The following is a 23856-nucleotide window of genomic DNA, read 5'->3' as shown; positions in this document are numbered from 1 at the left end:
CAAATTTGGATACAGTACATTCGCTTCCTTCCTCCAAGTCATTAATATATATTCTAAACCATAGCATGACCGAATTTTACATTCAGTTTGAGGGAGAGGAGTGGGTCTGAGAATATGTTTTTAAATTTAAATAAGGGCAATTCTGAAGGCATGAAAGCTGAGCTGGCTAAAGTGAATTGGTAAATGAGGTTAAAGGATGGATCAATCATGATGCAGTGATAAACATTAAAGGGGATGTTTCAGAATGCACAAAATAGACATATTCCAGTGAGTAAGAAAAAACCCAGTGGACCGACCCATCACCTGTGGCTAACTAGAAAGGTTAAAGACAGAATTAAACTTAAAGAAAAAGAATATAATTATGCAAGTAGGGGGCCAGTCAGAAGATGTGGGCAGCACAGTGGTTAGCTCTGCTGCCTCACAGCACCAGGGACCTGGGTTCAATTCTGGCCTCGGGTGGCTATTTGTGTGGAGTTTGCACGTTCTCCCGTGTCTGCATGGGTTTCTTCTGGGTGCTCCGGTTTCCTCCCACACTCCAAAGATGTGTGGGTTAGGTGGAATGGCCATGCTCAATTTCCCCCAAGAGTCAGGGGGACTAGCAGGGTAAATACATGGGGCTCCAGGGATAGAACTTGGGTAGGATAGTTGTTGGTGCAGGCTCGATGGGCCAATTGGCAGCCTCCTGCACTGTAGGATTCTATGATTGTATGAAGATTGGACTGAATACAAGAAACTGGAAAGGATGACCAAAAGGTTAATATGGAGGGAAAAATTTAAATACGAGAGAAAGGAAACCAGAAATATAACAGATAGTAAACTTTTTTATAAATATTTAAAATCATAGAATCATGTAATGCAGAAGAGGCACAGTGGTTAGCACTGCTGCTTCACAGCTCCAGGGTCCCGGGTTCGATTCCCAGCTCGGGTCACTGTCTGTGTGGAGTTTGCACATTCTCCTCGTGTCTGCGTGGGTTTCCTCCGGGTGCTCCGGTTTCCTCCCACAGTCCAAAGATGTGCGGGTTAGGTTGATTGGCGAGGTTAAAAAAATTGCCCCTTAGAGTCCTGGGATGCGTAGGTTAGAGGGATTAGTGGGTAAAATATGTGGGGGTAGGGCCTGGGTGGGATTGTGGTCGGTGCAGACTCGATGGGCCGAATGGCCTCCTTCTGCACTGTAGGGTTTCTATGATTTCTATGAAGAGGCCCTTCGGCCTATCAAGTCTGCACCAACACATTAGAAACGCCTGAACTCTCACCTAATCCCATTGCCAGCACTTGGCCCATTGCCCTGAATGTTATGATGTGCCAAGTGCTCATCCAGGTTCTTTTTAAAGGATGTGAGGCATCCCGCCTCCACCACCCTCCCGGGCAGCACATTCCAGACCCTCACCACCCTCTGGGTAAAAAAGCTTTTCCTCACATCCCCCCTAAACCTCCTGCCCCTCACTGTGAACCTCTGTCCCCTTGTGACTGACCCTTGAACGAAGGGGAACAGCTGTTCCTTATCCACCCTGTCCATGTCCCTCACTCCACTTTGGTGGCCTCACCAAAGTTCTATACAACTCCAACATGAGTCCCTTGCTTTTGTAATCTATACCCCGATTGATAAAGGCAAGTGTTCCATATGCTTTTTTCACCACCCTTCAAACCACCCTATCTGCTTTCAGAGATCTGTGGACAAACACGCCAAGGTCCCTTTGTTCCACAGAACTTCCCAGTGTCCTACCATTCATTGAGTACTTTCTTGTCAAATTATTCCTTCCAAAGTGTATCACCTCTCACTTTTCAGGGTTAAATTCCATCTGCCACTTATCTGCCCATTTGACCATTCCGTCTATATCTTTTTGTAGCCCAAGACACTCCGCCTCTGCTTGGCCGGCCCTGTTGCCGTAAGGCAGCAGAGGTCCCCAGTGGAGGTCCCTCTACGGAACCTGGGGTGGGGTGGAGGCTGGTGCATGCAGCAGTTCCGTACAACCGTAGGTTGCACCGGTTCACGGGCTCCCAAGAGACATGCCCTTTTTGCAATCTTGCAGAGTCCATGAACCACGTCTACGTTCAATGTTATAGACTGCACCCCCTTTTTAGTTACCTCAAACACCTTTTATTGATGTTTTGTTTGCACTTCAGTCCCACGCTCCTGATCTATGGACACCCGGTGCGGAGGGGGCGGGGAAGGTGGATGACCCTCCAATTACAACGGGACCTTGATCAATTGGGCCAGTGGACTGACGAATGGCAGATGGAGTTTAATTTAGACAAATGCGAGGTGATGCATTTTGGTAGATTGAAGCAGGGCAGGACTTACTCAGTTAATGGTAGGGCATTGGGGAGAGTTACAGAACAAAGAGATCTAGGGTACAGTTTCATAGCTCCTTGAAAGTGGTGTCACAGGTGGACAGAGTGGTGAAGAAGGCATTCAGCATGCTCAGTCAGAACATTGAATACAGGAGTTGGGATGTCTTGTTGAAGTTGTACAAGACATTGGTAAGGCCACACTTGGAATACTGTGTGCAGTTCTGGTTACCCTATTATAGAAAGGATAATATTAAACTAGAAAGAGTGCAGAAAAGATTTACTAGGATGCTACCGGGACTTGATGGTTTGAGTTATGAGAGGCTGGATAGACTGGGACTTTTTTCTCTGGAACGTAGGAGGCTGAGGGGTGATCTTATAGAGGTCTATAAAATAATGAGGGGCATAGATCAGCTAGATAGTCAATATCTTTTCCCAAAGGTAGGGGAGTCTAAAACTAGAGGGCATGGCTTTAAGGTGAGAAGAGAGAGATACAAAAGTGTCCAGAGGGGCAATTATTTCACACAGAGGGTGGTGAGTGTCTGGAACAAGCTGCCAGAGGTAGTAGTAGAGGCGGCTACAATTTTATCTTTTAAAAAGCATTTAGATAGTTACATGGGTAAGATGGGTATAGAGGGATATGGGCCAAAAGCCGGCAATTGGGATTAGCTTAGGTGTTTAAAAAAAAAGGGCGGCATGGACAAGTTGGACCGAAGGGCCTGTTTCCATGCTGTAAACCTCTATGACTCTATGACCTGCTCCTGGGCCTGGCCAGACTCACCATAAACAGGTCCAGGCAGCGGGCAACCGAGGGGGTCGTCCGACCAGACTGTCTGCCCTTCTACCACGGCTACATTCATGGCCAGGTGTCCCAGGAAAGGGAACATGCGGTGTCTGAGGGCACTGTTGATGCCTTCCGTGCCCGCTGGGCACCGCAAGGATTGAGGTGTCTTATCGACCCCTTTAATCACATTTTAGTTTGATGTTTCAAGTTCGCTTTCCACTTTGTCTCTTGTTTCAGGCGGTTCCCTTCTTTTTGGGGGCTGCCCCTTTTAATTTATCCCTCAGTTAATTTGATTTAGTTTAATTGTTAAGTCAAAAAGATTGACATTCTGCCTCACTGTTAACCACCCGGCCAATCTTTGTGTTATCCGCAAACTTACTAATCCTACCCCCCACATAGTCATCAATGTCATTTATATAAATGACAAATAATAGGCGGCCCAACACAGATCCCTGTGGTATAAATGGCTTTCATGAAGGATTGTTGGCAAATTTGCTGATGGTACAAGGATTGTTAGGAAAGTAAGTTGTGAAGAGGAAATAAGGAGGCTCCAAAGGGATCTAGATAGGTTAAGATGAGGGGCACAGATCAGCTCGACAGTCAATATCTTTTCCCAAAGGTAGGGGAGTCTAAAACTAGAGGGCATAGGTTTAAGGTGAGAAGGGAGAGATACAAAAGTGTCCAGAGGGGCAATTACTTCACACAGAGGGTGGTGAGTGTCCGGAACAAGCTGCCAGAGGCAGTAGTAGAGACGGGTACAATTTTGTCTTTTAAAAAGCATTTAGATAGTTACTTGGGTAAGATGGGTATAGAGGGATATGGACCAAATGTGGGCAATTGGGATTAGCTTAGGGGTTTTAAAAAAAAAGGGTGGCATTGACAAGTTGGGCCGAACGGCCTGTTTCCATGCTGTAAACCTCTACGACTTGACTGAAACATAAAACCCTGAGGAGTATTGACAGGGTGGATGTGGAGAGGATGTTTCCTCTTGTGGGAGAACCTACAACTACGGTGAGTGTTTTAGGGCGGCACGGTAGCACAGTGGTTAGCACTGCTGCTTCACAGCTCCAGGGACCTGGGTTCGATTCCCGGCTTGGGTCACTGTCTGTGTGGAGTTTGCACATTCTCCCCGTGTCTGTGTGGGTTTCCTCCGGGTGCTCCGGTTTCCTCCCACAGTCCAAAGATGTGCGGGTTAGGTTGATTGGCCATGCTAAATTGCCCTCAGTGTCCTGAGATGTGTAGGTTCGAGGGATTAGCGGGTAAATATGTAGGGATATGGGGGTAGGGCCTGGGTGGGATTGTGGTCGGTGCAGACTCGATGGGCCGAATGGCCTCTTTCTGTACTGTAGGGTTTCTATGATTTCTATGTTTTAAAATAAGGGGTTGCATATTTAAAACAGAGGTGGGGAAAAATTCTCTCTCTCAGAGGCTGAGTGTCTTCGGACCTCTCTTCCCGAAAAGAGTGGGAGCACAGTCTTTGAATATTTTTAAATCAGAGGTGAATAAGTTCTCCGAAAGCAAGGGTTTTTGGGGGTGGGCAAGATGCAAGTTTGAGGTTACGATTAGATCAGCTATGGCCTTATTAAATGACAGAGCAGGCTGGAGGGACTGAATGACCCACTCCTGCCCCTTGCTTGTATGTATGTTTGTATCATGGTCCTGGAGGGAGACAGAGGAGAATGTTCAACTTGCATTTTCCGCCATCTGCCACATGAACCAACAGGTCTTCCTCCCCAGGTGGGGAATCGGTGTAGGAGGACTGCAGTCGCTGGTATTCGGTAGTGAATGCTGCCATCTCACGCTGCCATCTCACACTTGGTGCCAGGCACTCTGCTAATCATTCGGTGAATCGGGGGGTTCCCCCGACACTCAGCAAGGCTCCGATCTGCCAAGACAACAAAATGAGAAATAAATTCCAATAGAGAAGCACGCAGAGTCATTGTTCCCACAGATGTCAGCCAAATACCCACTCCAGAAACCTCACTAACAGAGCCACAATTCCATCACCAGGAACTCACCAGAAACTGAACTGGGCCAGGCAAATAAATAAAGGACAGTGCCCAAACTAGCGGCTTAATTCAGCTCAAGAATGGTGAACCGAGGAGCCGGAACGGTGCTGCTACTGCTGGGTCAGTGTGTGAACCGGGAGTGAACCCGGTGCTGGGTCAGTGTGTGAACCGGGAGTGAACCCGGTGCTGGGTCACTGTGTGAACCGGGAGTGAACCCGGTGCTGGGTCACTGTGTGAACCGGGAGTGAACCCGGTGCTGGGTCACTGTGTGAACCGGGAGTGAACCCGGTGCTGGGTCAGTGTGTGAACCGGGAGTGAACCCGGTGCTGGGTCACTGTGTGAACCGGGAGTGAACCCGGTGCTGGGTCACTGTGTGAACCGGGAGTGAACCCGGTGCTGGGTCACTGTGTGAACCGGGAGTGAACCCGGTGCTGGGTCACTGTGTGAACCGGGAGTGAACCCGGTGCTGGGTCACTGTGTGAACCGGGAGTGAACCCGGTGCTGGGTCACTGTGTGAACCGGGAGTGAACCCGGTGCTGGGTCACTGTGTGAACCGGGAGTGAACCCGGTGCTGGGTCACTGTGTGAACCGGGAGTGAACCCGGTGCTGGGTCACTGTGTGAACCGGGAGTGAACCCGGTGCTGGGTCAGTGTGTGAACCGGGAGTGAACCCGGTGCTGGGTCACTGTGTGAACCGGGAGTGAACCCGGTGCTGGGTCACTGTGTGAACCGGGAGTGAACCTGGTGCTGGGTCACTGTGTGAACCGGGAGTGAACCCGGTGTTGGGTCAGTGTGTGAACCGGGAGTGAACCCGGTGCTGGGTCACTGTGTGAACCGGGAGTGAACCCGGTGCTGGGTCACTGTGTGAACCGGGAGTGAACCCGGTGCTGGGTCAGTGTGTGAACCGGGAGTGAACCCGGTGCTGGGTCACTGTGTGAACCGGGAGTGAACCCGGTGCTGGGTCAGTGTGTGAACCGGGAGTGAACCCAGTGCTGGGTCAGTGTGTGAACCGGGAGTGAACCCGGTGCTGGGTCACTGTGTGAACCGGGAGTGAACCTGGTGCTGGGTCACTGTGTGAACCGGGAGTGAACCCGGTGCTGGGTCAGTGTGTGAACCGGGAGTGAACCCGGTGTTGGGTCAGTGTGTGAACCGGGAGTGAACCCGGTGCTGGGTCACTGTGTGAACCGGGAGTGAACCCGGTGCTGGGTCAGTGTGTGAACCGGGAGTGAACCCGGTGCTGGGTCACTGTGTGAACCGGGAGTGAACCCGGTGCTGGGTCAGTGTGTGAACCGGGAGTGAACCCGGTGTTGGGTCACTGTGTGAACCGGGAGTGAACCCGGTGCTGGGTCACTGTGTGAACCGGGAGTGAACCCGGTGCTGGGTCACTGTGTGAACCGGGAGTGAACCCGGTGTTGGGTCACTGTGTGAACCGGGAGTGAACCCGGTGCTGGGTCACTGTGTGAACCGGGAGTGAACCCGGTGCTGGGTCAGTGTGTGAACCGGGAGTGAACCCGGTGCTGGGTCACTGTGTGAACCGGGAGTGAACCCGGTGCAGGGTCACTGTGTGAACCGGGAGTGAACCCGGTGCAGGGTCACTGTGAACCGGGAGTGAACCCGGTGCTGGGTCACTGTGTGAACCGGGAGTGAACCCGGTGCTGGGTCACTGTGAACCGGGAGTGAACCCGGTGCTGGGTCACTGTGTGAACCGGGAGTGAACCCGGTGCTGGGTCACTGTGTGAACCGGGAGTGAACCCGGTGCTGGGTCACTGTGAACCGGGAGTGAACCCGGTGCTGGGTCAGTGTGTGAACCGGGTGTGAACCCGGTGCTGGGTCACTGTGAACCGGGAGTGAACCCGGTGCTGGGTCAGTGTGTGAACCGGGAGTGAACCCGGTGCTGGGTCACTGTGTGAACCGGGAGTGAACCCGGTGCTGGGTCACTGTGTGAACCGGGAGTGAACCCGGTGCTGGGTCACTGTGTGAACCGGGAGTGAACCCGGTGCTGGGTCAGTGTGTGAACCGGGAGTGAACCCAGTGCTGGGTCACTGTGTGAACCGGGAGTGAACCCGGTGCTGGGTCACTGTGTGAACCGGGAGTGAACCCGGTGCTGGGTCACTGTGAACCGGGAGTGAACCCGGTGTTGGGTCAGTGTGTGAACCGGGAGCGAACCCGGTGCTGGGTCACTGTGTGAACCGGGAGTGAACCCGGTGCTGGGTCACTGTGAACCGGGAGTGAACCCGGTGTTGGGTCAGTGCGTGAATCGGGAGTGAACCCGGTGCTGGGTCACTGTGTGAACCGGGAGTGAACCCGGTGCTGGGTCACTGTGTGAACCGGGAGTGAACCCGGTGCTGGGTCAGTGTGTGAACCGGGAGTGAACCCGGTGCAGGGTCAGTGTGTGAACCGGGAGTGAACCCGGTGCTGGGTCACTGTGTGAACCGGGAGTGAACCCGGTGCTGGGTCAGTGTGTGAACCGGGAGTGAACCCGGTGTTGGGTCAGTGTGTGAACCGGGAGTGAACCCGGTGCTGGGTCAGTGTGTGAACCGGGAGTGAACCCGGTGCTGGGTCAGTGTGTGAACCGGGAGTGAACCCGGTGTTGGGTCAGTGTGTGAACCGGGAGTGAACCCGGTGCTGGGTCAGTGTGTGAACCGGGAGTGAACCCGGTGCTGGGTCACTGTGTGAACCGGGAGTGAACCCGGTGCTGGGTCACTGTGTGAACCGGAGTGAACCCGGTGCTGGGTCACTGTGAACCGGGAGTGAACCCGGTGCTGGGTCACTGTGTGAACCGGGAGTGAACCCGGTGCTGGGTCAGTGTGTGAACCGGGAGTGAACCCGGTGTTGGGTCACTGTGTGAACCGGGAGTGAACCCGGTGCTGGGTCACTGTGTGAACCGGGAGTGAACCCGGTGCTGGGTCACTGTGTGAACCGGGAGTGAACCCGGTGCTGGGTCACTGTGTGAACCGGGAGTGAACCCGGTGTTGGGTCACTGTGTGAACCGGGAGTGAACCCGGTGCTGGGTCAGTGTGTGAACCGGGAGTGAACCCGGTGCTGGGTCACTGTGTGAACCGGAGTGAACCCGGTGCTGGGTCAGTGTGTGAACCGGGAGTGAACCCGGTGCTGGGTCACTGTGTGAACCGGGAGTGAACCCGGTGCTGGGTCAGTGTGTGAACCGGGAGTGAACCCGGTGTTGGGTCAGTGTGTGAACCGGGAGTGAACCCGGTGCTGGGTCAGTGTGTGAACCGGGAGCGAACCCGGTGCTGGGTCAGTGTGTGAACCGGGAGTGAACCCGGTGCTGGGTCAGTGTGTGAACCGGGAGTGAACCCGGTGCTGGGTCACTGTGTGAACCGGGAGTGAACCCGGTGCTGGGTCAGTGTGTGAACCGGGAGTGAACCCGGTGTTGGGTCAGTGTGTGAACCGGGAGTGAACCCGGTGCTGGGTCAGTGTGTGAACCGGGAGTGAACCCGGTGCTGGGTCACTGTGTGAACCGGGAGTGAACCCGGTGCTGGGTCAGTGTGTGAACCGGGAGTGAACCCGGTGCTGGGTCACTGTGTGAACCGGGAGTGAACCCGGTGCTGGGTCACTGTGTGAACCGGGAGTGAACCCGGTGCTGGGTCACTGTGTGAACCGGGAGTGAACCCGGTGCTGGGTCAGTGTGTGAACCGGGAGTGAACCCGGTGCTGGGTCACTGTGTGAACCGGGAGTGAACCCGGTGCTGGGTCACTGTGTGAACCGGGTGTGAACCCGGTGCTGGGTCACTGTGTGAACCGGGAGTGAACCCGGTGCTGGGTCACTGTGTGAACCGGGAGTGAACCCGGTGCTGGGTCACTGTGTGAACCGGGAGTGAACCCGGTGCTGGGTCACTGTGTGAACCGGGAGTGAACCCGGTGCTGGGTCACTGTGTGAACCGGGTGTGAACCCGGTGCTGTGTGATTTTAATCTGTATATCGATTGGCTGAATCAAATCAGTCTCAATACTGTAGTGAGCAATTCCTGGACTGTACGTGTTAACCAATATGTTGAGGAACCAACTGGTGAACAGGCCATTCTGGGGATGGTGTCATGAGGAAGGAATTATTGAAAGTCTAATTGTGCGAGATCCCTTGGTAAATGAGCGACAAAACACGATAGAATGTTTTAATCGCGATGCAGGATGACGGTGATTTTCGACGGCACGGTGGCACAATGGTTAGCACTGCTGTCTCACTGCACTAGGGACCCGGGTTCAGTTCTGGCCTTGGCTCACTCTCTATGTGGAGTTTGCATGTCCTCCCCGCGTCTGCGTGGCTTTCCTCCGGGTGCTGCTGTTTTCTCCCACAGTCCAAGATGTGCGGGTTAGGGTATTTGCCCCCTGGTGTCAGGGGGATGAACAAGGTAAATGCGTGTGGATATGGGGATCGGGCCAAGGTGAGATTATTGTTGGTGCAGGCTTGAAGGGCCGAGTGGCTTCTTTCTGCGCTGGACCTAATCCCGTGCTGTGCCTGTCCTGGGAGTGTTTGATGGGGACAGTGTAGAGGGAGCTTTATCCTGTATCTAACCCCATGCTGTACCCGTCCTGGGAGTGTTTCATGGGGTAAGAAGTTTAACAACACCAGGTTAAAGTCCAACAGGTTTATTTGGTAGCAAAAGCCACACAAGCTTTCGGAGCTCTAAGCCCCTTCTTCAGGTGAGTGGGAATTCTGTTCACAAACAGAGCTTATAAACACACAGACTCAATTTACATGAATAATGGTTGGAATGCGAATACTTACAACTAATCAAGTCTTTAAGAAACAAAACAATGTGAGTGGAGAGAGCATCAAGACAGGCTAAAAAGATGTGTATTGTCTCCAGACAAGACAGCCAGTGAAACTCTGCAGGTCCACACAACTGTGGGAGTTACAAATAGTGTGACATGAACCCAATATCCCGGTTGAGGCCGTCCTCGTGTGTGCGGAACTTAGAACATAGAACATAGAACATTACAGCGCAGAACAGGCCCTTCGGCCCACGATGTTGCACCGACCAGTTAAAAAAAAACTGTGACCCTCCAACCTAAACCAATTTCTTTTCGTCCATGAACCTATCTACGGATCTCTTAAACGCCCCCAAACTAGGCGCATTTACTACTGATGCTGGCAGGGCATTCCAATCCCTCACCACCCTCTGGGTAAAGAACCTACCCCTGACATCGGTTCTATAACTACCCCCCCTCAATTTAAAGCCATGCCCCCTCGTGCTGGATTTCTCCATCAGAGGAAAAAGGCTATCACTATCCACCCTATCTAAACCTCTAATCATCTTATATGTTTCAATAAGATCCCCTCTTAGCCGCCGCCTTTCCAGCGAAAACAATCCCAAATCCCTCAGCCTCTCCTCATAGGATCTCCCCTCCATACCAGGCAACATCCTGGTAAACCTCCTCTGCACCCTCTCCAAAGCCTCCACATCCTTCCTGTAATGTGGGGACCAGAACTGCACACAGTACTCCAAGTGCGGCCGCACCAGAGTTGTGTACAGTTGCAACATAACGCTACGACTCCTAAATTCAATCCCCCTACCAATAAACGCCAAGACACCATATGCCTTCTTAACAACCTTATCTACTTGATTCCCAACTTTCAGGGATCTATGCACACATACACCTAGATCCCTCTGCTCCTCCACACTATTCAAAGTCCTCCCGTTAGCCCTATACTCAACACATCTGTTATTCCTACCAAAGTGAATTACCTCACACTTCTCCGCATTAAACTCCATCCGCCACCTCTCGGCCCAACTTTGCAACCTGTCTAAGTCTTCCTGCAAACTACGACACCCTTCCTCACTGTCTACCACACCACCGACTTTGGTGTCATCAGCAAATTTGCTAATCCACCCAACTATACCCTCATCCAGATCATTAATAAATATTACAAACAGCAGTGGCCCCAAAACAGATCCCTGAGGTACACCACTTGTAACCGCACTCCATGATGAATATTTACTATCAACCACCACCCTCTGTTTCCTATCCGCTAGCCAATTCCTGATCCAATTTCCTAGATCACCCCCAATCCCATACATCTGCATTTTCTGCAGAAGCCTACCATGGTGAACCTTATCAAACGCCTTACTAAAATCCATATATACCACGTCCACTGCCTTGCCCCCATCCACCTCCTTGGTCACTTTCTCAAAAAACTCAATAAGGTTAGTAAGGCACGACCTACCTGCCACAAAACCATGCTGACTATCACCTATCAATTCATTACTCTCCAAATAACTATAAATCCTATCCCTTATAATTTTTTCCAACATCTTGCCGACAACAGAAGTGAGACTCACCGGTCTATAATTCCCGGGGAAGTCTCTGTTCCCCTTCTTAAACAATGGGACAACATTCGCTAACCTCCAATCTTCTGGTACTATACCAGAGGCCAACGACGACCTGAAGATCAGAGCCAGAGGCTCTGCAATCACTTCTCTTGCCTCCCAGAGAATCCTTGGATAAATCCCATCCGGACCAGGGGATTTATCTATTTTCAGACCCTCCAGAATATCCTGCACATCCTCCTTATCAACTGTAATACTGTCTATTCTACTCCCTTGCAACCCAGTGTCCTCCTCAGCTATATTCATGTCCCCTTGCGTGAACACCGAAGAGAAATATTGGTTCAATGCTTCACCAATCTCCTCCGGTTCCACACATAACTTCCCTCTGCCATCTATAACTGGCCCTAAACTTGCCCTAACCAACCTTCTGTTCTTGACATACCTATAGAACGCCTTAGGATTCTCTTTAACCCTATCCGCCAAAGTCTTCTCATGTCCCCTTTTAGCCCTTCTAAGCTCGCTCTTCAACTCCCTCTTAGCCAATCTAAAGCTTTCTAGTGCACTACCCGAGTGCTCACGTCTCATCCGAACATAAGCCTCCTTTTTCTTTTTAACCAACAAAGAAACTTTTTTGGTGCACCACGGTTCCCTAGCCCTACCAATTCCTCCTTGCCTGACAGGGACATACCTATCACAGACTCGCAGTAGCTGCTCCTTGAAAAAACTCCACATGTCGGACGTTCCCAGTCCCTGTAATCTCCTAGTCCAACCTATGTTTCCTAATTCTCTCCTAATAGCCTCATAATTATCCTTCCCCCAGCTAAAACCACTGGCCCGAGGTTCATGCCTATCCCTTTCCATCACTAAGGTGAACGTAACCGAATTGTGGTCACTATCACCAAAATGCACACCAACTTCCAAGTCTAGCACCTGGTCTGGCTCATTTCCCAGCACCAGATCCAATATAGCCTCACCTCTAGTTGGCCTGTCTACATACTGAGTCAAAAAACCTTCCTGCACGCTTTGAACAAAAACTGACCCCTCTAACGAGCTAGAGCTATAACAATTCCAGTCAATATTAGTCAAGTTAAAATCCCCCATAACAATTGCCCTATTACTTTCACTCCTAAGCAGGATTGACTCCGCAATCCTTTCCTCAACCTCTCCAGAACTTTTAGGAGGTCTATAAAAGACTCCCAACAGGGTGACCTCTCCTCTCCTATTTCTAATCTCCGCCCATACTACCTCAACAGATAAGTCCTCATCAAACCTCCTCTCTGACACTGTGATACAATCTCTGACCAATAATGCTACCCCTCCCCCTCTTCTACCTCCTTCCCTACTTCGACTAAAACATTTGAACCCCGGGACCTGCAGCATCCATTCCTGCCCCTGCTCTATCCATGTCTCTGAAATAGCCACAACATCGAAGTCCCAGGTACTGATCCACGCTGCAAGTTCACCCACTTTATTGCGAATACTCCTGGCATTGAAGTATACACATTTCAAACCCTGCTCCACCCCACCTCTGCAATGCCGTGCATTGCAGTCCCCATCCATGCATCCCTCACTTTCAGCCCCACTACTCAGGATCCCTCCCCCCCCCCGAATCAGTTTAAACCTCCCTGCATGGCCTTAGCAAATTTACCCCCCAGGATATTGGTCCCCTTCTGATTAAGGTGTAGACCATCCTTCTCATAGAGGTCACACCTTCCCCAGTACGAGCCCCAATTGCTTAAGTACCTGAACCCCTCCCTCCTGCACCATCCCCTCAGCCATGAATTCAAACCTTCCCTCTCCCTATTCCTCTCTAAACTATCCCGTGGTACAGGCAAGAGTCCAGAGATAACCACTCTGTCAGTCCTGGCCTTTAGTTTCCACCCCAACTCCATAAATCCCTGCCTAATATCCCCTTCCCCTATCCTCCCTATGTCGTGTGTCCCCACATGTACAATAACTTGTGGTTTATCTCCCTCCCCCCTAAGAGTCCTGAATACCCTGTCAGACACATCCCGGACCCCAGCCCCTGGTAGGCAACACACCAACCCTGAGTCCCTACCTTTAGTTCCGACCCTCCTATCTGTCCCCTTAATTGTGGAGTCCCCAATCACAAGGCCCAGTCTTTTACAGCCCCTAACCACCTGAGCTTTCTCACTCGGCTCACCCCCAGAGATCTGCTCTCTATGCTCAGTTGATTCCTCCTCAACTGTAGCCTCCAGCACCGAAAACCTATTATGGAGGGGAACCGCCCCAGGGGATTGTCTTCCCGATTGCTTCTTACCCCTCCTCCTGGCATTGACCCAAGCCTCATTTCTAGGAGTTACTATTTCTCTATAACTCCTATCAACTTCCACCTCCGCCTCCCGAATTATGCGGAGTTCCTCTACCTCCCCCTCCAGCTCCTTTACACGCTCCTCCAGAAGCTGCAATCTAATGCACTTCTTACAACTAAAATCTCCTGAAACACTACTGGATTTCCTCACCACATACATCCCACAGGAGATGCAGCATACTGCCTGAACTGCCATCCCTGAAGCCATTACCAGCAAGAAAAAAAGAAAACAAAAAACTTCCCCACACTTATAATTAGGTTAGAGGAGGATGGAAGGGTGGGATCCTCTACCAGTGTAGAGGATCGGGTATCTCCTCTGCACCAATTTATAGGGCTAGGGGCCCGAGAGAAAAAAAAACTACTACTGAGGGGGAACCACCCAGGTAACTGACTTTTAAAGTTAAAATAAAAACCCTTCCCAGACTCCTTTGCTGCCCACTTCTAGTTTTCACTTTAAACTTGAAAAACTGCTGTTAAAGTAAAGGCCAAAAAAATACACACACTAGCTGACTAATTAAATAAATAAACAATTCAATTAATCCAATTAATCTCTTACCAGCACTGCTGCTTTTCAATCACCCCTCTCAGCTTGCTCCAGTGGATCAATGAGGGGGAACCACCCAGGTAACTGACTTTTAAAGTTAAAATAAAAACCCTTCCCAGACTCCTTTGCTGCCCACTTCTAGTTTTCACTTTAAACTTGAAAAACTGCTGTTAAAGTAAAGGCCAAAAAAATACACACACTAGCTGACTAATTAAATAAATAAACAATTCAATTAATCCAATTAATCTCTTACCAGCACTGCTGCTTTTCAATCACCCCTCTCAGCTTGCTCCAGTGGATCAATGAGGGGGAACCACCCAGGTAACTGACTTTTAAAGTTAAAATAAAAACCCTTCCCAGACTCCTTTGCTGCCCACTTCTAGTTTTCACTTTAAACTTGAAAAACTGCTGTTAAAGTAAAGGCCAAAAAAATACACACACTAGCTGACTAATTAAATAAATAAACAATTCAATTAATCCAATTAATCTCTTACCAGCACTGCTGCTTTTCAATCACCCCTCTCAGCTTGCTCCAGTGGATCAATGAGGGGGAACCACCCAGGTAACTGACTTTTAAAGTTAAAATAAAAACCCTTCCCAGACTCCTTTGCTGCCCACTTCTAGTTTTCACTTTAAACTTGAAAAACTGCTGTTAAAGTAAAGGCCAAAAAAATACACACACTAGCTGACTAATTAAATAAATAAACAATTCAATTAATCCAATTAATCTCTTACCAGCACTGCTGCTTTTCAATCACCCCTCTCAGCTTGCTCCAGTGGATCAATGAGGGGGAACCACCCAGGTAACTGACTTTTAAAGTTAAAATAAAAACCCTTCCCAGACTCCTTTGCTGCCCACTTCTAGTTTTCACTTTAAACTTGAAAAACTGCTGTTAAAGTAAAGGCCAAAAAAATACACACACTAGCTGACTAATTAAATAAATAAACAATTCAATTAATCCAATTAATCTCTTACCAGCACTGCTGCTTTTCAATCACCCCTCTCAGCTTGCTCCAGTGGATCAATGAAGAAGGGGCTTAGAGCTCCGAAAGCTTGTGTGGCTTTTGCTACCAAATAAACCTGTTGGACTTTAACCTGGTGTTGTTAAACTTCTTACTGTGTTTACCCCAGTCCAACGCCGGCATCTCCACATCATGACTACCATCGAGTGTTTGATGGGGACAATGTAGAGGGAGCTTTACTCTTTATCTAACCCCGTGCTGTACCTGTCCTGGGAGTGTTTGATTGGGACAGTGTAGCGGGAGCTTTACTCTGTATCTAACCCCGTGCTGTACCTGTCCTGGGAGTGTTTGATGGGGGCAGTGTAGAGGGAGCTTTACTCTGTATCTAACCCCGTGCTGTACCTGTCCTGGGAGTGTTTGATGGGGACAGTGTAGAGGGAGCTTTACTCTGTATCTAACCCCAAGCTGTACCTGTCCTGGGAGTGTTTGATGGGGACAGTGTAGAGGGAGCTTTACTCTGTATTTTTTTTCTCTTTATCGCTCTCTCTCACATGAGCAAGTTGATGGATGTTTTCTCTGTGTCCAGTTGCAGTCTCCCATTTTACCCTATCCAGCTTTATACCATTCACCTCAGCTTTGAATACTGGTTTGGTCCCTGTGTTCAAATCCCTCCTTCTCCCCTTCCCTCGGTGTCTGTACCTCCTCCAGTCTCACAACCCTCGCCTGTCCTTGAATCCCGGGCCTCTGCTGCATTCCTGACTTTGATCCTCTCTCTGCTGGTGGCCGTGCCTTTTGCTGCCTGGGTCGAAACTCTGCAATCTCCGTCCTAAACCTCTCTACCCCTCTCCTCCTTTAAACCCTCGCTCCTCACCTGTGCCTAATGTCTCCCTACATTACTCCGGGTCAAACTTATGTCTTCATGACAGTTCTGTAAAATGCTTGTGATGTTTACATCTTATAAATACAATTAAATTAAAAATATTAACACACAGAATAAACACAATTCTCTATTGCTTAAAGCCCTTTATTGCCTCATTTAACACAACAGTTCAAGTGGAGATTATTCGGCCCATCAAACATGTGCTGGCTTTTCTTTAGTCCTTATTAACTCAAACCAAACTCTTCCTGAATTTGAACACCTCGATTAAATCCCCCTTAACCGTCTCTGCTCCAAGGAGAACAATCCCAGCTTCTCCAGTCTCTCCACAGTAACTGAAGTCCCTCATCCCTGGGAACATTCTAGTAAATCTCCCTTCGCCCCCTCCCCAAGGCCCTGACATCCTTCCTAAATTGGACACAATACTCTGGCTGGGGCCTAACCAGATTTGCAAATGTTCAGCAAAAAGACCTTGTTTCTCTTCCTTTATTTAGAAGGCCCAGGAGCCCAGATGTTTTATTAACAGAGAACATAGAAAGCCACAGCACAAACAGGCCCTTCGGCCCACAAGTTGCGCCGATCATATCCCTACCTCTAGGCCTATCTATAGCCCTCAATCCCATTAAATCCCATGTCCTCATCCAGAAGTCTCTTAAAAGACCCCAACGAGTTTGCCTCCACCACCACCGACGTCAGCCGATTCCACTCACCCACCACCCTCTGAGTGAAAAACTTACCCCTGACATCTCCTCTGTACCTACCCCCCTGCACCTTAAACCTGTGTCCTCTCGTAGCAACCATTTCAGCCCTTGGAAATAACCTCTGAGAGTCCACCCTATCCAGACCTCTCAACATCTTGTAAACCTCTATCAGGTCACCTCTCATCCTTCGTCTCTCCAGGAAGAAGAGACCAAGCTCCCTCAACCTATCCTCATAAGGCATGCCCCCCAATCCAGGCAACATCCTTGTAAATCTCCTCTGCACCCTTTCAATGGCTTCAACATCTTTCCTGTAATGAGGTGACCAGAACTGCGCGCAGTACTCCAAGTGGGGTCTAACCAGGGTCCTATAAAGCTGCAGCATTATCTCCCGACTCCTAAACTCAATCCCTCGATTAATGAAGGCTAGTACGCCGTACGCCTTCTTGACCGCATCCTCCACCTGCGAGGCCGATTTAAGAGTCCTATGGACCCGGGCCCCAAGGTCCTTCTGATCCTCTACACTGCTAAGAATGGTACCCTTCATATTATACTGCTGCTTCATCCCATTGGATCTGCCAAAATGGATCACTACACACTTATCCGGGTTGAAGTCCATCTGCCACTTCTCCGCCCAGTCTTGCATTCTATCTTTGTCTCGCTGCAACTTCTGACATCCCTCCAAACTATCCACAACACCACCTACCTTGGTGTCGTCAGCAAACTTACCAACCCATCCCTCCACTTCCTCATCCAGGTCATTTATGAAAATGACAAACAGCAAGGGTCCCAGAACAGATCCCTGGGGCACTCCACTGGTCACTGACCTCCATGCAGAGAAAGACCCCTCCACAGCCACTCTCTGCCTTCTGCAGGCAAGCCAGTTCTGGATCCACAAGGCAACAGCCCCTTGGATCCCATGCCCTCTCACTTTCTCAAGAAGTCTTGCATGGGGGACCTTATCGAACGCCTTGCTGAAGTCCATATAGACCACATCCACCGCTCTTCCTTCGTCAATGTGTTTGGTCACATTTTCAAAGAACTCAACCAGGCTCGTAAGGCACGACCTGCCCTTGACAAAGCCGTGCTGACTACTTTTGATCATACTAAACTTCTCTAGATGATCATAAATCCTGTCTCTCAGGATCCTCTCCATCAACTTACCAACCACTGAGGTTAGACTCACCGGTCGGTAATTTCCCGGGCTGTCCCTGTTCCCTTTCTTGAATATAGGGACCACATCTGCAATCCTCCAATCCTCCGGAACCTCTCCCGTCTCCATCGACGATGCAAAGATCATCGACAAAGGCTCCGCAATCTCCTCCCTCGCCTCCCACAGTAACCTGGGGTACATCCCATCCGGTCCCGGCGACTTACCAACCTTGATGCCATTCAATAGTTCCAACACATCCTCTTTCTTTATGTCCACATGCTCGATCCTTTCTGTCCACCGCAAACCAGCAGTACAACCACCCAGATCCCTTTTCACCGTGAATACCGAGGTAAAGTATTCATTAAGCACCTCCGCCATTTCTAACGGTTCCGCACAAACTTTTCCCCCTTCACCTTTTAAGGGTCCTATGCCTTCACATCTCATCCTTTTACTCTTGACATATTTGTAGAAAGCCTTGGGATTCTCCTTAATCTTGCCCGCCAAGGTCTTCTCATGACCCCTTCTCGCTCTCCTAATTTCCTTCTTAAGCTCCTTCCTACATCCCGTATACTCCTCTAAATCCTTAACACCTCCTAGCTCTCTGAACCTTCTGTACGCCTCTCTTTTCTTATTCACCAGGTTCATCACAACCTTCGTGCACCACGGTTCCCGTACCCTACCAACACCCCCGTCTCATCGGAACGTTGTCATGCAGAGCTCCAGACAAACATTCCTTGAAAATCCTCCACTTTCCTTCGGTACTTTTCCCCAAGAATGCCTCCTTCCAATTTACCCGTCTAATTTCCTCCCTGATGACACTGTATTTCCCTTTACTCCAGAGAAACACTTTCCTAGCCTGCCTGATCCTATCTCTTTCCAATGCTATCGTGAAGGAGATAGAATTATGATCGCTATCCCCAAGATGCTCACCCACCGAGAGATCCTCCACCCGTCCAGGTTCATTAGCCAGCACCAGATCAAGTACAGCCTCTCCTCTAGTAGGCTTATCCACATACTGTGTCAGGAAACTCTCCTGGACACACCTAACAAACTCCTCTCCATCCAAACCCCTAGCCCTAGGGATATTCCAATCTATGTTTGGGAAATTAAAATCTCCCATCACGACAACTCTCCAGGATCTGTTTCCCCATCTGCTCCTCAACATCTCTGTTACTATTGGGCGGCCTATAGAAAACACCCAGCAAAGTTACCGACCCCTTCCTGTTCCTAACCTCCACCCACAGAGACTCCGTAGTCAATCCCTCCACAGCGTCCACCTTCTCTACAGCCATGACACTATCCCTGATCAACAGTGCCACTCCCCCCCCTCTCTTGCCTCCCTCCCTGTCCTTCCTGAAACATCTAAAACCCGGCACCTGAAGCACCCAGTCCTGTCCCTGAGACATCCAAGTCTCCGTAATGGCCACCACATCACAATTCGAAGCAGCAATCCACGCTCTAAGCTCATCCACTTTATTCACTACACTCCTGGCATTAAAATAGACACATCTCAGACCTTCAGCCTGAGCACTTCCCTTCTCCATCACTCGTCTAACCTCCCTCTTACCCTGTCTACATTCCTTATCTATTTGCGAGCTAACCTCCTCGCTCTCAGTCCCCTCATTTCGATTCCCTCCCCCCAACCTTTCTAGTTTAAAGTCTCTCCAGTAGCCTTAGCCAACCTTCCCGCCAGGATATTGGTCCCCCTGGGATTCAAGTGCCACCCGTCTTTTTTAAACAGGTCACACCTGCCCCTAAAGAGGTCCCAATGATCCAAGTACCCAAATCCTTGTCCCTTGCTCCAGTCCCTCAGCCACGCATTCATTCTCCACCGATTCTTGTTCTCACTCTCCCGCGGCACAGGCAGCAATCCCGAGACTGGACAGAACGGATTACTGCAAAGAAATGTACCGACAACTCAACAACGAGGAACACTACAGACAGTTACCTGCAGATCTGACCAAAGAACACACCCGTCAACTCAACACTCTGATCAAGACCTTTGATCCGTACCTTCAGAACACCCTCCGTGCTCTCATCCCACGTACTCCCCGCGTTGAGATCTCTACTGCCTCCCGAAGATACACAAGGCAAACACACCCGGCCATCCCATCGTATCGGGCAATGGGACCCTGTGCGAGAACCTCTCCGGCTACGTCGAGGGCATCTTGAAACCCATTGTACAAAGAACCCCCCAGCTTCTGTCGCGACACTACGGACTTCCTACAGAAACTCAGCACACATGGAGCAGTTGAACCAGGAGCACTCCTCGTCACAATGGATGTCTCGGCACTCTACATCAGCATCCCCCACGATGATGGCATTGCTGCAACGGCCTCAGTACTCAATGCCGACAACTGCCAGTTTCCAGATGCAATTTTACAACTCATCCGCTTCATCCTGGACCACAATGTCTTCACCTTCAACAACCAGTTCTTCATCCAGACACACGGAACAGCCACGGGGATCAAATTCTCACCTCATTATGCCAACACCTTGATGCACAGGTTCGAACAAGACTTCTTCACCGCACAGGACCTTCAACCGATGCTATACACTAGATACATCGATGACATTTTCTTCCTTTGGACTCATGGTGAACAATCACTGAAACAACTCTATGATGACATCAACAAGTTCCATCCCACCATCAGACTCACCATGGACTACTCTCCGGAATCGGTTGCATTCTTGAACACACGCATCTCCATTAAGGATGGTCACCTCAGCACCTCACTGTACCACAAGCCCACGGATAACCTCACGATGCTCCACTTCTCCAGCTTCCACCCTAAACACGTTAAAGAAGCCATCCCCTACGGACAAGCCCTCCGTATACACAGGATCTGCTCGGATGAGGAGGATCGCAACAGACACCTCCAGACGCTGAAAGATGCCCTCATAACAGGATATGGCGCTCGACTCATCGATCGACAGTTCCGACGCGCCACAGTGAAAAACCGCACCGACCTCCTCAGAAGACAAACACGGGACACGGTGGACAGAGTACTCTTTGTCGTCCAGTACTTCCCTGGAGCGGAGAAGCTACAACATCTCCTCCGGAGCCTTCGACATGTCATTGATGAAGACGAACATCTCGCCAAGGCCATCCCCACACCCCCACTTCTTGCCTTCAAACAACCGCACAACCTCAAACAGACCATTGTCCGCAGCAAACTACCCAGCCTTCAGGAGAACAGTGACCACGACACCACACAACCCTGCCACAGCAACCTCTGCAAGACGTGCCGGATCATCGACACGGATGCCATCATCTCACGTGAGAACACCATCCACCAGGTACACGGTACATACTCTTGCAATTCGGCCAACGTTGTCTACCTGATACGCTGCAGGAAATGATGTCCCGAGGCATGGTACATTGGGGAGACCATGCAGACGCTACGACAACGGATGAATGAACACCGCTCGACAATCACCAGGCAAGACTGTTCTCTTCCTGTTGGTGAGAACTTCAGCGGTCACGGGCATTCGGCCTCTGATCTTCGGGTAAGCGTTTTCCAAGGTGGCCTTCACGACACACGACAGTGCAGAGTCGCTGAGCAGAGACTGATAGCCAGGTTCCGCACACATGAGGACGGCCTCAACCAGGATCTTGGATTCATGTCACACTATCTGTAACTCCCACAACCTGCCTGGACTTGCAAAATCTCACCGGCTGTCCTGTCTGGAGACAACACACATCTCTTTAACCTGTGCTTAATGCTCTCTCCACTCACATTGTCTGTACCTTTCAGACTTGATTAGTTGTAAAGACTCGCATTTCAATCATTATTCTGTCAATTGAGTTTGTGTCTTTATATGCCCTGTTTGCGAACAGATCTCTCACTCACCTGACGAAGGAGCAGCGCTCCAAAAGTTCGTGGCATTTGCTACCAAATAAACCTGTTCGACTTTAACCTGGTGTTGTTAGACTTCTTACTACATGGAGTGAGCCAAGCAGAATATAATTATCAGTGCGAAGTGTTGAAACTGAAACTACGAAAGAAAGTGGTTTTGTGAAATTGTACTTTCATTCTCCATCCATTGTCCAGCCTCACGCTGAAAATGATAACAGGAAGAACATATTGTTCATTCGAACTGTGGTCAGCTTCAGCGGTTGACCACAGCAACATGTTTCACTGAGCACATACTGACATTCCCCAATGTTACATTCGCTCCTTTATCACAAAAAGCAGACCCGTCAAATCAATGTTATGTGTTGGAATCTAGGGAATATGGCAGCAATTTGGTGCTCAGCAAGCAGCCACATCCTGCAGGACAGTGAACACATCCTCTTCTCAGCTGGACAACCTCCCCTTCAACAGTGACCACAGAAAGTATCACACCCAACTGAGAACGACAAAGGTGCCCAGACTGAATATCACATTGAACACTGGCAACTATAACAGTGCGGCACTCCCTCAGCACTGACCCTCTGACAGTGCGGCACTCCCTCAGTACTGACCCTCTGACAGTGCGGCACTCCCTCAGCACTGACCCTCTGACAGTGCGGCACTCCCTCAGTACTGACCCTCTGACAGTGCGGCACTCCCTCAGTACTGACCCTCTGACAGTGCGGCACTCCCTCAGTACTGACCCTCTGACAGTGCGGCACTCCCTCAGTACTGACCCTCTGACAGTGCGGCACTCCCTCAGCACTGACCCCCTGACAGTGCGGCACTCCCTCAGCACTGACCCTCTGACAGTGCGGCACTCCCTCAGTACTGACCCTCTGACAGTGCGGCACTCCCTCAGTACTGACCCTCTGACAGTGCGGCACTCCCTCAGCACTGACCCTCTGACAGTGCGGCACTCCCTCAGTACTGACCCTCTGACAGTGCGGCACTCCCTCAGTACTGACCCTCTGACAGTGCGGCACTCCCTCAGCACTGACCCTCTGACAGTGCGGCACTCCCTCAGCACTGACCCTCTGACAGTGCAGCACTCCCTCAGCACTGACCCTCTGACAGTGCGGCACTCCCTCAGCACTGACCCTCTGACAGTGCGGCACTCCCTCAGTACTGACCCTCTGACAGTGCAGCACTCCCTCAGCACTGACCCTCTGACAGTGCAGCACTCCCTCAGTACTGACCCTCTGACAGTGCGGCACTCCCTCAGTACTGACCCTCTGACAGTGCGGCACTCCCTCAGTACTGACCCCCTGACAGTGCGGCACTCCCTCAGTACTGACCCTCTGACAGTGCGGCACTCCCTCAGTACTGACCCCCTGACAGTGCGGCACTCCCTCAGTACTGACCCTGTGGCGCTCCCCCGGGTACCTGGGATGTTGATCTGAGGCTCCACGACCATCCGAACAGAAACCGGAAATTGGGGAGTGGGCGGGGCGGGGCGGAAGTGAGGTCAGGGGCGGGGTTTAGAGGAGGTCAGGGGGCGGGGATTGCGGCTGCGCAGTACAGCGCTGGCAGCCATGTTGCGGTCGTTCTCCGTGTTCCAGAAACCCGGGCCCGGAGTGAGGCTGCGGCGGGGCAGAGAGACTGGGCCCGGGGTATCGGGGCCTGACACAGGTACCGGCCCCGGGGAGGGAGGCTGGGCCCGGGGCCCGACACCGGTACCGGCCCCGGGGACCGACACCGGTACCGGCCCCGGGGAGGGACTGCTGCGGGGGAGACAGCCGGGCCCTGGGCACTGTCCGAGGCCTCCCCTCGGCGGTGGCAGTGTGTCTGTCAGGGGCAGCCCCTCACTCTGTCCCCGGGTGGTGTGGGCTCAGCCTGTCTCCATTCCACAGCGAGAGGTTTAACACCTTTCACCTGGTGTGAAACTTCTCACTGTTTCCCCCAGTCCCGCACCGGCATCGCCATTACACAGCCTCGGGATCACCCCCCCCCCCCCTGGCTCAGGATCACCCCCCCCCCTCCCCCAGGATCACCCCCCCCCCCCCCCCCAGGATCACCCCCCCCCC

At 51.0% G+C, this 23856-nt stretch overlaps 2 protein-coding genes across 3 annotated transcripts in view; one reads left to right on the top strand and one right to left on the bottom strand.

The window, feature by feature from the left end:
• Window positions 1-23270, bottom strand: part of atg9a (ATG9 autophagy related 9 homolog A (S. cerevisiae)) — a 78616-nt gene extending 55346 nt beyond the window's left edge. Inside the window, exons 1-2 of the mRNA XM_078227762.1 lie at window positions 23216-23270; window positions 4766-4958 (exon numbers count right to left, since the gene is read on the bottom strand). Of these exons, the coding sequence (XP_078083888.1) occupies window positions 4766-4868 (103 nt within the window). The 5' untranslated portion in view covers window positions 4869-4958; window positions 23216-23270. The remainder of the gene's footprint in view (window positions 1-4765; window positions 4959-23215) is intronic.
• A 61-nt stretch (window positions 23271-23331) lies between these two features.
• The window catches only part of ankzf1 (ankyrin repeat and zinc finger peptidyl tRNA hydrolase 1), a 62146-nt gene continuing 61621 nt past the window's right edge, over window positions 23332-23856 (top strand). Inside the window, exon 1 of one of the 2 annotated variants that reach the window (XM_078227764.1) lies at window positions 23332-23461. In XM_078227764.1, the coding sequence (XP_078083890.1) occupies window positions 23365-23461 (97 nt within the window). In that variant the 5' untranslated portion in view covers window positions 23332-23364. The remainder of the gene's footprint in view (window positions 23462-23856) is intronic. The other variant, XR_013499478.1, reaches the window with a different exon arrangement.

This window comes from Mustelus asterias, chromosome 14 (genome assembly GCF_964213995.1).
Source record: "Mustelus asterias chromosome 14, sMusAst1.hap1.1, whole genome shotgun sequence".
Taxonomy (NCBI): domain Eukaryota; kingdom Metazoa; phylum Chordata; class Chondrichthyes; order Carcharhiniformes; family Triakidae; genus Mustelus; species Mustelus asterias.
Note: the sequence above shows the minus strand (reverse complement) of the source record. Positions and strands in the feature narration are given on the sequence as shown.